Raw genomic sequence first — 13,348 nt, 5'->3', positions numbered from 1 at the left:
TCCATCACTAAACTACAGCATTTTTACTTACCTGTTCAATGTTCACAGCCTGATTGATACTGGAGCCAACATCAATTACAACATCTGTTCTTATATTCTGTAGAAAAAATATGAAATTGAATAAGTAATACTAAAAGAAAGAGAAACTAATAATAATAAATAAAAAAAAACTTGTAAAGAAGCATAAAAGAGCAAAATGGATTGGGCGAACTCCACCTGCAGTTTTAGATTTCAACTCCAGTTTTGAGAACCTTCTGAGACATATACAGTGCCTTGCAAAAGTATTCACCCCCTTGACTTTTTTCATATTTTAGTGCCTCACAACCAGGAATTAACATGGATTATTTGAGAATTTGCATTATTTAATTTACAGAACATGCCCACAACTTTGAAGATGTTTGTTTTTCTATTATTGAGAAGCAAACAACAAAAATGCGACAAAATAACAGAAAAAGTCAATGTGCATAACTATTTACCCCCCTAAAGTCAATACTTTGTAGAGCCACCTTTTGCAGCAATCACAGCTCCAAGTCGCTTTGGATAAGTCTCTATGAGCTTGCCACATCTTACCGCTGGGATTTTTGCCCATTCCTCCTTGCAAAACTGTTCCAGCTCCTTCAAGTTGGATGGTTTGCACTTGTGAACAGCAATCTTTAAGTCTGAACACAGATTTTCTATTGGATTGAGATCTGGGCTTTGACTAGGCCATTCCAACAGATTTACATGTTTCCCCTTAAACCACTCAAGTGTTGCTTCAGAACTGTGTTTGGGGTCATTGTCCTGCTGGAAGGTGAACCTCTGTCCTAGCCTCAAATCACACAGAGTGGTACAGGTTTTTCTCAAGAATATCCCTGTATTTAGCACCATCCATCTTTCCCTCAACTCTGACCAGTTTCCTAGTCCCGGCTGCTGAAAAACATCCCCACAGCATGCTGCTGCCCAGTGGCGTCACCAAGGGGGGCAAGAGGGGGCCACCGCCCCCCCCCTACATCACGCTGTGGTCTGCATCGCATTGCTGACATGGAGGTAAGTATAAGTGTTTGTTTTTTTATATGTACAATAGTTTTACAGGCACATTAAGGGGGCTCTTGTTACTGGTACATTGGGGAGGCTCCTGTTACTGGCACATTGGGGGGGCTCTAAGCTCTTGTTACTGGGCTGGCACATGATGGGGGGGCTCTTATTACTGGCACGTGATGTTGGGCTCTTTCTGGCACATGGAGGGCTCTTGTGACTGACACATGGGGGGCTCTTATTACTGCCACATTGGGGGGCTCGTTACTGACACATGGGGGGGCTCTTGTTACTGGCACATGATGGGGGGCTCTTATTACTGGCACATGATGGGGGCTTATTACTGCCACATGATGGGGGGGGCTCTTGTTACTGGCACATTGGGGAGGCTCTTATTACTGGCACGTGATGGGGGGCTGGGCTCTTATTACTGGCACATTGGGGGGCTCTTGTTACTGGCACGTGATGGGGGCTCTTATTACTGGAACGTGATGCGGGGCTCTTATTACTGGCACATGATGGGGGGGCTTATGTTACTGGCACATGGGGGGGCTCTTATTACTGGCACATGATGGAGGGCTCTTGTTACTGGCACATGATGGGGGGGGCTCTTGTTACTGGCACATGATGGGGGGCTCTTGTTACTGGCACATGATGGGGGCTCTTGTTACTGGCACATTGGGGGGGCTCTTATTACTGGCACATGATGGGGGGGCTCTTATTACTGGCACATGATGGGGGGGGCTCTTGTTACTGGCACATGATGGGGGGGCTCTTGTTACTGGCACATGATGGGGGGCTCTTGTTACTGGCACATGATGTGGGGGCTCTTGTTACTGGCACATGATGGGGGGCTCTTGTTACTGGCACATGATGGGGGGGCTCTTGTTACTGGCACATGATGGGGGGCTCTTGTTACTGGCACATGATGGGGGCTCTTATTACTGGCACATGATGGGGGGCTCTTGTTCCTGGCACATTAGGGGGGCTCTTATTACTGGCACATGATGGGGGGGCTCTTGTTACTGGCACATGGGGGGGCTCTTGTTACTGGCAATGTTCACAGCCTGATTGATACTGGAGCCAACATCAATTACAACATCTGTTCTTATATTCTGTAGGAAAAATATGAAATTGAATAAGTAATACTAAATGAAAGATAAACTATTAATAATAAATAAAAAAAACTTGTAAAGAAGCATAAAAGAGCAAAATGGATTGGGCGAACTCCACCTGCAGTTTTAGATTTCAACTCCAGTTTTGAGAACCTTCTGAGACATATACAGTGCCTTGCAAAAGTATTCACTCCCTTGACTTTTTTCATATTTTAGTGCCTCACAACCAGGAATTAACATGGATTATTTGAGAATTTGCATTATTTAATTTACAGAACATGCCCACAACTTTGAAGATGTTTGTTTTTCTATTATTGAGAAGCAAACAACAAATAGGACAAAATAACAGAAAAGGTCAATGTGCATAACTATTCACCCCCCTAAAGTCAATACTTTGTAGAGCCACCTTTTGCAGCAATCACAGCTCCAAGTCGCTTTGGATAAGTCTCTATGAGCTTGCCACATCTTACCGCTGGGATTTTTGCCCATTCCTCCTTGCAAAACTGTTCCAGCTCCTTCAAGTTGGATGGTTTGCACTTGTGAACAGCAATCTTTAAGTCTGAACACAGATTTTCTATTGGATTGAGATCTGGGCTTTGACTAGGCCATTCCAACAGATTTACATGTTTCCCCTTAAACCACTCAAGTGTTGCTTCAGAACTGTGTTTGGGGTCATTGTCCTGCTGGAAGGTGAACCTCTGTCCTAGCCTCAAATCACACAGAGTGGTACAGGTTTTTCTCAAGAATATCCCTGTATTTAGCACCATCCATCTTTCCCTCAACTCTGACCAGTTTCCTAGTCCCGGCTGCTGAAAAACATCCCCACAGCATGCTGCTGCCCAGTGGCGTCACCAAGGGGGGCAAGAGGGGGCCACCGCCCCCCCTACATCACGCTGTGGTCTGCATCGCATTGCTGACATGGAGGTAAGTATAAGTGTTTTTTTTATATATGTACAATAGTTTTACAGGCACATTAAGGGGGCTCTTGTTACTGGTACATTGGGGAGGCTCCTGTTACTGGCACATTGGGGGGGCTTCTAAGCTCTTGTTACTGGGCTGGCACATGATGGGGTGGCTCTTATTACTGGCACCTGATGTTGGGCTCTTACTGGCACATGGGGGGCTCTTGTTACTGACACATGGGGGGGCTCTTATTACTGGCACATTGGGGGGCTCGTTACTGACACATGGGGGGGCTCTTGTTACTGGCACATGATGGGGGCTTATTACTGCCACATGATGGGGGGGGCTCTTGTTACTGGCACATTGGGGAGGCTCTTATTACTGGCACGTGATGGGGGGCTGGGCTCTTATTACTGGCACATTGGGGGGCTCTTGTTACTGGCACGTGATGGGGGGCTCTTATTACTGGCACGTGATGCGGGGCTCTTGTTACTGGCACATGAGGGGGGGGCTTATGTTACTGGCACATGGGGGGGCTCTTATTACTGGCACATGATGGAGGGCTCTTGTTACTGGCACATGATGGGGGGGGCTCTTGTTACTGGCACATGATGGGGGGGCTCTTGTTACTGGCACATGATGGGGGCTCTTGTTACTGGCACATTGGGGGGGCTCTTATTACTGGCACATGATGGGGGGGCTCTTATTACTGGCACATGATGGGGGGGCTCTTGTTACTGGCACATGATGGGGGGGGCTCTTGTTACTGGCACATGATGGGGGGGCTCTTGTTACTGGCACATGATGGGGGGCTCTTGTTACTGGCACATGATGGGGGGGCTCTTGTTACTGGCACATGATGGGGGGCTCTTGTTACTGGCACATGATGGGGGGCTCTTGTTACTGGCACGTGATGGGGGCTCTTATTACTGGCACATGATGGGGGGCTCTTGTTCCTGGCACATTAGGGGGGCTCTTATTACTGGCACATGATGGGGGGGCTCTTGTTACTGGCACATGGGGGGGGCTCTTGTTACTGGCACATGGGGGGGTATCTTGTTACTGGCACATGATGGGGGGCTCTTGTTACTGGCACATTATTGGGGCACTTATTACTGGCACATTATTGGGGCACTTATTACTGGCACATTATTGGGGGCACTTATTACTGGCACATTATTGGTGGCACTTATTACTGGCACATTATTGGGGAAATTATTACTGCCACATTGTTGGTGGGCACATCTACTGAGGCCACAAAGAAGGGGTATTTTATATGGGGGGCTCTGTACAGTAGCATTTTATACTGGGACACATTATGGTGGGTACTATGGGGAAGGGGGGAGAGGAGTACTATAGGGTCATCTACTGGAGCACAAAGAAGGGGTATTTTATACTTGCAAATTATGGGGGACACTGAGGGCATCTACTGGGGCACTATATATGGGGCATTTTATACTGGTACATTATGGGGGGCACTAGGATGAAGGGGGTAGAGGAGCACTATGGGGGCATTTACTGGGGCACTATATAGGGGTATTTTATACTGGCACATTATAGGGGCACTATGGGGACATTAGCTCAACTGGGGGCATTACAAGGGGGTATTTTTTGCACTGTCACATTATAAGGAGAATTATTTCTACTGGGGGCATTATGGTAGGCTTTATTACTCCCCCATGGTATGAGCCCCCTAGTAGCAGCACCAGCCTCTCCCTGCTCTGCTATCCCTCTGCACCTTCTCCAAATCCTTATTATGAAATCTTTCTCATTGGGATAAAACACAACATCACCTCCACGAGCCCCCCAGCCAAGTGTTGAAGTGGTGTCCGAGATCCCCAAGGGCCAAGGCAAGTAATTGTAAGTTTTCATGTGAAATATTTTTATGTTATACACATATAGCATACACTGTGCCACACAATATACAGTATGCCTCTACACTGTGTAGTCTGTTCTATAAGCACCATTGTTTTGTGGCGGCAGACAGAAAATAATCTGGAAGTGCCCCTCCCGAGACCAGGCTCACAGGAGTGTACATTTCTTCTAAACTGTAATCCGTATCCTCTTACCTGCAGAAATCAGCGCTCGCTCAGTAACAACTAACAGGCAGTGCCTGTAGGCTGTAGCCTGGCACTGTTACCGAAGCTCGCTGAGTGGTGTAAGGTTAAGGTACTAGTAGAGATAAGCGGCCGCTGAATCCTGATTTAAAGGTAAAGGTACTGCCGGATATGGATTACAGTTTAGAAATGTCAAATGTACACTCCTGTGAGCGGCGGGGAGGGAGATCTGTGGATGACACTGTTATAGGGAGGGGGATCTGTGGATGATATGGTTAGGGTAGCTGTGGATTTGTGGATGACACATATAGCATAAGATGCTATATACGGTATGTGTCATCCACAGATCCCCCTCCATAACAGTGTCATCCACAGATCCCCCTCCATAACAGTGTCATCCACAGATCCCCCCCATAGCAGTGTCATCCACAGATCCCCCCCCATAACAGTGTAATTCACAGGCAACTAGGACATGTTGAACTCTGAGTGATTTTATATTCTTTTTAAACCACAGACAGCAGGACTTTTCTTCCCTGTTGCGGTTTTAGGTATTGGGTAAAGTATCGCAGCATTTCTAAGCATACTTGTGTAAATGTATCGTTGTTATAGCTACCCTCCCTACTTTTGTCCTGGCCCCCAGTGTGCCCCCCAAAATTTGAAAGCTAGAGACGCCACTGCTGCTGCCACCACCATGTTTAACTATGGGGATGGTGTTCTTTGGGTGATGTGATGTGTTGGGTTTGCGCCAGACATAGTGTTTTCTTTGATGGCCGAAAAGTTCAATTTTAGTCTCATCAGACCAGAGCACCTTCCTCCATACATTTTGGGAGTCTCCCACATGCCTTTTTGCAAACTCACAACGTGCCTTTTTGTTTTAAGCTGAAAATAATGGCTTTCTTCTGGCCACTCTGCCATAAAGCCCAACCATAAAGCCATGAGTTTTGGTGGGCGGCCGTCTCTTGGCAGGTTTGCTGTTGTGCCATGTTCTTTCCATTTGGTTATGATAGATTTGATGGTGCTCCTGGGGATCATCAAATATTTGAATTTTTTTTATACCCTAACCCTGACTTGTACTTCTCAACAACATTGTCCCTTACTTGTTTGGAGAGTTCCTTGGTCTTCATGGCAGTGTTTGGTTAGTGATGCCTCTTGCTTAGGTGTTGCTGCATCTGGGGCTTTTCAAAAAAGGTGTGTATATGTAATGACAGATCATGTGACACTTAGATTGCACACAGGCGGACATCATTTCACTAATTATCTGACTTCTGAAAGTAATTGGTTGCACCAGAGCTTTTTATGGGCTTCCTAACAAAAGGGGTGAATACATACGCACAGGACAATTTTCTGTTTTCTATTTCTAAACAATAGTTTTAGTTATATATTTTTCTCATTTCACTTCACCAACTTAGCCTATTGTGTTCTGATCCCTCACATACAATTCAGATTAACAAAACATTGAATTTAAGGCTGTAATGTAACAAAACACGAAAAAAAAAGTCAAGGCACTGTACATACAGTTATGGTACTATTTATCCTCATGGAGAGTGCCTAGTAGTCGTAAAAAGTCTTATAGGCCAGGCAATGTTCCTCTGGGAAAAGGTGTGCAAATTAGCTCTTCCCAAAAAAAAAAAAAAAGAAAGCTTAGCCTCTAATTTGTCTTTTAAACAGGCCTTGAGACATGACTTAGGATTTTAACTAAGCTGAGTACTTCATCTGTAGGCAGCTATTTTGGGGTGATTGCCCCTCATCAGTGCTGAGAACTGGCTTAACTGGGTGAGAGTCAGGATATGGGGTGCTATTTTGTATTATGGAGAGCGCCTGGTAGGTGTAAGGGGTGTTATTGGCCAGGCAATGCTTCTTTGGAAAAAATATGCAAAGTAGCTTTCTTTCCAAAAAGAAAAGGAAGCTGAACATCTGATGCCACCAGATGCAAGGTAGCTTTCCTACAAATAAATGCTCAACTTTTTAAACAGGCCTTGACAGGCATTAGTTATAATCCTAAATTATGTTTCATGGCCCGTTTAAAAGGTCAAGCATTGACTTATAGGAAATTAGCTAACTTACATCTAGTAGCAGTAGGGGCTCAGCTTTCTTTTCTTTTTGGAAAGAGATCAAATTTGCATAAATGTATGTGAATGACAGTATCAACTCTTTATATATGCTTCAGTTATAGTAGCTACTACTGCCCTGTAAAAGTTTTGTCAGTCTCAGAATCTCCTTTAATGTTTTTATTCCTTCACTTGTAGAAAACCTGACTGACCAGCATGTATGACACAAGAAAAACATTCATGTAAAAGATAAAAACTACAGTTTAGAGATCCAGGCACCTCAGACTGGAGATATTCATATTTAAAGAAAATGGGATATACTTGAATTAAACTTGGACAATGCTTTTAAGCACCATACAAGTTTTATCGGCTTATAATTAACAGCAAAAGATACAATGCATATATACACTGCGTGCAGAATTATTAGGCAAATGAGTATTTTGACCACATCATCCTCTTTATGCATGTTGTCTTACTCCAAGCTGTATAGGCTCGAAAGCCTACTACCAATTAAGCATATTAGGTGATGTGCATCTCTGTAATGAGAAGGGGTGTGGTCTAATGACATCAACACCCTATATTAGGTGTGCATAATTATTAGGCAACTTCCTTTCCTTTGGCAAAATGGGTCAAAAGAAGGACTTGGCAGGCTCAGAAAAGTCAAAAATAGTGAGATATCTTGCAGAGGGATGCAGCACTCTTAAAATTGCAAAGCTTCTGAAGCGTGATCATCGAACAATCAAGCGTTTCATTCAAAATAGTCAACAGGGTCGCAAGAAGCGTGTGGAAAAACCAAGGCGCAAAATAACTGCCCATGAACTGAGAAAAGTCAAGCGTGCAGCTGCCAAGATTCCACTTGCCACCAGTTTGGCCATATTTCAGAGCTGCAACATCACTGGAGTGCCCAAAAGCACAAGGTGTGCAATACTCAGAGACATGGCCAAGGTAAGAAAGGCTGAAAGACGACCACCACTGAACAAGACACACAAGCTGAAACGTCAAGACTGGGCCAAGAAATATCTCAAGACTGATTTTTCTAAGGTTTTATGGACTGATGAAATGAGAGTGAGTCTTGATGGGCCAGATGGATGGGCCCGTGGCTGGATTGGTAAAGGGCAGAGAGCTCCAGTCCGACTCAGACGCCAGCAAGGTGGAGGTGGAGTACTGGTTTGGGCTGGTATCATCAAAGATGAGCTTGTGGGGCCTTTTCGGGTTGAGGATGGAGTCAAGCTCAACTCCCAGTCCTACTGCCAGTTTCTGGAAGACACCTTCTTCAAGCAGTAGTACAGGAAGAAGTCTGCATCCTTCAAGAAAAACATTATTTTCATGCAGGACAATGCTCCATCACACGCGTCCAAGTACTCCACAGCGTGGCTGGCAAGAAAGGGTATAAAAGAAGAAAATCTAATGACATGGCCTCCTTGTTCACCTGATCTGAACCCCATTGAGAACCTGTGGTCCATCATCAAATGTGAGATTTACAAGGAGGGAAAACAGTACACCTCTCTGAACAGTGTCTGGGAGGCTGTGGTTGCTGCTGCACGCAATGTTGATGGTGAACAGATCAAAACACTGACAGAATCCATGGATGGCAGGCTTTTGAGTGTCCTTGCAAAGAAAGGTGGCTATATTGGTCACTGATTTGTTTTTGTTTTGTTTTTGAATGTCAGAAATGTATATTTGTGAATGTTGAGATGCTATATTGGTTTCACTGGTAAAAATAAATAATTGAAATGGGTATATATTAGTTTTTTGTTAAGTTGCCTAATAATTATGCACAGTAATAGTCACCTGCACACACAGATATCCCCCTAAAATAGCTAAAACTAAAAACAAACTAAAAACGACTTCCAAAAATATTCAGCTTTGATATTAATGAGTTTTTTGGGTTCATTGAGAACATGGTTGTTCAATAATAAAATTAATCCTCAAAAATACAACTTGCCTAATAATTCTGCACTCCCTGTACATAAAAGGACCAGAAAATAAGATACCATAGCATGAAAGCAGGTTTCAGACCATTTCCAGCCTAGATATTGTAGTATGCATAGACCCAAACCAGATACTCTGGATTTAGTTGTTGAAAAGAGAGTGGGACCCAGCCAGCCTGCGAAGCCCTGCACCCACCAGCTGTGGACTGCATATGTAGACCCTGTTAATATGTACCATGAGATAAACTGTGGTCTGTCTCAATAGACTGTTTTGTTGCTAGAGGTGACCACCTGTTATGCCGGTTGTTGGTACACTGTAAGACATGGAAAAAGACTGTCCTGTTAGTGTAACCACCAGTGGAGCATAAAGTCAGTCCTGTTACTGTTGGCAGTGGCCTGAGGAGTTATGGATACTGTCCTTTTACTATTGGCAATGGCCCGAGGAGTTACTTTTCAAACTGCAAGCTCTGTCCCTCGCGTCTATGTGTGTAACCACCAAGCTAGTTTGTGCCCTCTGTGAGAGACTCGTTGCATCAACCTGAGTAAACCCCTGTTCAAGTTAAAAGGTGGTCCTACAAATGCACACCACACTTTCCAGATCATTATGTATTAAAATTGTGCAAACCATGTATCATTTTCTTTCACTTCACACATACTTACTATTGGTCTATCACAAAAATCCCCAAATATACATTTAAATTTGTGGGTGTAACGTGAAAAAATGTGGAAAACTTCAAGGGGTTTAAATACTTTGCCAAAATACTTTGCCAAGGCACTGTATGGGTCATTATCATTATGCTGATACATTACATGCATTTTTTTTTTTTTACACTTTTACAAAATAAAACCACCGTTTATGAAAGAAATGCATTTTTTTTTTATATACATGTTTTAGACTTAGTTTATCAAGTATTAAAACTTAGTTAATTAAATTAGTTATTTATTTAGTCCCACTAGGAGATGTCACAATATTATCTTCTGATCACTTCTATGATGCTTTAATATACTTTGTTAGGCCCCCTGATTGCCATGGCAACTGGCATTAACATCCTGCAATTGCATTCGCAGGTGGCCTATGGGACAGAGAGGACCCTCTCCCTCTGTCAAACCACTTAGATGATATCACTATTGACTGTGGCATCTAAAGGGTAAAATGATCGGGCTCAGACATGGCATGTGGGGATTTGGCAACTGACCATATTGTTCCTGATGTGCGTGTATGTCAAAACACTTTAATGGAGTCCTTCCAACATTTAAACTTGTCCCCTATCCACAGAATAGGTAGGAGCTGCCACTCGATTCGATCAACTATCTCCTGCAGTGCCATAGAGATGAATGTGGCATGCATGCTCAACCACCACTCCAAACAGGGAGGCATAGGAACCCCGATCGCAAGATCGGTGGGCGTTCCAGTAGGCAGAGCTCAACCGATCAGTTATCCCATTTAAATCTTAGGACAACCCCTTCAGAGGAGGTAGAGACTATTTTGAAGGAAAGCTGATAGGGGCATGCAACAAATGAAATGATTACAGTAAGAGGAAGGGATTAGCCTACAAATTGTCATAAGTGTTAAACAGTTATGTAAATGAATATATCAACATGGTGACTGCATAAATGACTGAATAGATTAGTTTATAAAAGGCTATTTGACTTCTGTTAGTTCTCACTTAGTCTTCTCTATCATCTCTTTGTGGCCATTCAAGGTGTGTTAATGAAATTTATAGATCCAAAAAGACTCTGTTTTTCACAACTGGAAGTGATTGCTGACCACAAATTTGCTGCTCCATTGATGTAGTGGTTATATCAAATGTACCCCCATTTTCTTGGTACAGATGTCTAGGTAAGTTGCATTTTACAAAATGGGTACTCGTGTTATTGAGAATAGGGTCATTCTGTAGAATACCCAAATATTTGAAGAGAATTCTCTTCTTCACACTATGCCCCTGGTTGTAGTACATACAGTATTAAAGTTATACCTGAATTTTCCATAACCACCAGTTGTTTCCTTTTCCTTAGGGCTCATTCACATGACCATAGGCCATTTGTGCCCGTGCTGCGGACCGCAAGTTCCATGGGCTTCTGATCCGTGCCTCCACTCCACACCACACTGTATCTTGAGGATTGTGAACCCATTCAAGTTAATGGGTCCGCATTCGTCATATGGGATTCACATACAGCATGTGGTCGTGTAAATGAGCCCATAAAGGGAGTACCAGCTATTTTCCTCACAAAAAACTACTGCAATCACTTTACAGTCCACATAGACAGTTCACAAATGGCTCCTCTTTCAGTTTTGGCTGCTGCTGCGATGTGAAAAAAAAAAGAAATTTGAAGAGATATGCAAGTGATGTGCAAGTGCGCAGAGGCGGTTCCTACTGCTGTAAGTGCCCAGGCACCCTTCGGAGTTACTAGTCAATAACTCCTCTCCTGCCTTTTTGTAAGCCAGTGTCCTGCTTACATCACTTTCTGTTCCCGAAATCCCACGCCACCACACATCATCGTTGGGCCTATACATGCGCAGTCTGATCCCGACTGTGGGCAGCTTCATTAGTGATCGCACTGTGCATCTCCAGGCCCGGCAGTGATGTGTGGTAGCGCAGGGTTTCAGGAGTGAAGAGTGATGTAAGCAGGAAACCAGGGGAAGAGTTATTGACCAGTAACGCCTGGGCACTTACAGCAATAGGAACCGCCCCTGGGCACTTGCATATCATCTGCATATCTCTTCAAACTTATTTTTTTGCACATCACAGCTGCAGACAACACTGAGAAAGGTTCCATTTGTGTACCGTCTATGTGAAATGTAATGTGATTCTTGAGTGAAATAGAAAAAGACGATTCCGGCACTTATTTTTCATCCCATAAAATCTTCCTCTTTATTGAATCACATCATATGCGGAACAGTATCACAAACAAGCTGTTTACGCGTTTCGGAGACCTTCTCCTTAGTCGACTATTTTATGGGATGAAAAATAAGTGCCGGAATCGTCTTTTTCTATTTCACTTTGTCTACGTCCAGGAACTTGCTGGCTTGACTAGGTGAGCTGGATAACATTACCTATAATGTGATTCTTCCAGTTTTATTGCGAGGAAAATACCTGATAGATTCCCTTTAAAGGGGTTGTCCCATCTGGACATTTATGGTACAAGAAATTCCATAAATGTCCAATAGGTGTGGGTCCTACCTCTGGGACCCATTTCTAGAACAGAACCCCTTTGCACACTGCTATGGGAGTAAGAGTACTCGGCTATTTTAGGAAGTCCCATAGCAGTGAATCGAGAAACGTGCAAATGTGCGGCCTCCTTTGCATTTGCTGCAGCGCGGAATGGGTTCCCATTCTGGGGAGATAGAAGGGGGTGCCAGAGGTGGGCCCTATACCAACTGGATATTTATAACATACCCTCTGCATACCATAAATGCCCAGATGGGAATACCCCTTAAAGAAGGAGATCATTCTGTAACATTTTGAAGGACCTGCAATAGACCACATCTATCAGTTGTTGTAGATACTTCCTGAATATCTTTCTTCTGATGTACTGGAATTGATTGATATGAATATTAATTACACAAGATTTGGACTGGGCACTGGATAAATCAATTTAACAGTACCTCCACCATTTTAAAATGTGTTTTAGGCCTCATGCACACGACCGTTGTGTGCATCCGTGGCCGTTGTTCCGTTTTCTGTGATTTTCTGCGGACCCATTGACTTTCAATGGGTCTGTTGAAAACTCAGAAAATGAACCGTTTGTCATCTGCCTCCGTGATCCGTGTATCCTGTCCGTCAAAAAAATATGACCTGTCCTATTTTTTTGACGAACGGTTCACGGACCCATTCAAGTCAATGGGTCCGTGAAAAAACACGGATGCACACAAGATTGGCATCCGTGTCCGTGATCCGTGTCCGTAGGCTACTTTCATACAGACGGATCCGAAGATGGGGACGCTTCTAGTTAGAATATACTACGAACTGTGTACATGACTGCCCCCTGCTGCCTGGCAGCACCCGATCTCTTACAGGGGGCTGTGATACGCACCATTAACCCCTCAGGTGCCGCACCTGAAGGGGTTAATTGTGCGGATCATAGCCCCCTGTAAGAGATCAGGGGCTGCCAGGCAGGAGGAGGCAGACCCCCCTCCCTCCCCAGTTTTAATTTCATTGGTGGCCAGTGCGGCCCCCCCCCCGGCACCCCCTCCCTCTATTGTATTAATATCATTGGTGGCACAGTGTGCGCCCCCCCCGGCCCCCCTCCCTCCCTTTATTGTATTATCATTGGTAGCC

At 44.2% G+C, this 13,348-nt stretch overlaps 1 protein-coding gene across 1 annotated transcript in view; it reads right to left on the bottom strand.

Moving 5' to 3' along the window:
* The window catches only part of LOC121008091 (aldehyde oxidase-like), a 223,038-nt gene that overhangs the window by 22,680 nt on the left and 187,010 nt on the right, over window positions 1-13,348 (bottom strand). The window contains exon 25 of the mRNA XM_040440436.1: window positions 32-97. Within this exon, the coding sequence (XP_040296370.1) occupies window positions 32-97 (66 nt within the window). The remainder of the gene's footprint in view (window positions 1-31; window positions 98-13,348) is intronic.

This window comes from Bufo bufo, chromosome 7 (genome assembly GCF_905171765.1).
Source record: "Bufo bufo chromosome 7, aBufBuf1.1, whole genome shotgun sequence".
Classification (NCBI taxonomy): Eukaryota; Metazoa; Chordata; class Amphibia; order Anura; family Bufonidae; genus Bufo; species Bufo bufo.
Note: the sequence above shows the minus strand (reverse complement) of the source record. Positions and strands in the feature narration are given on the sequence as shown.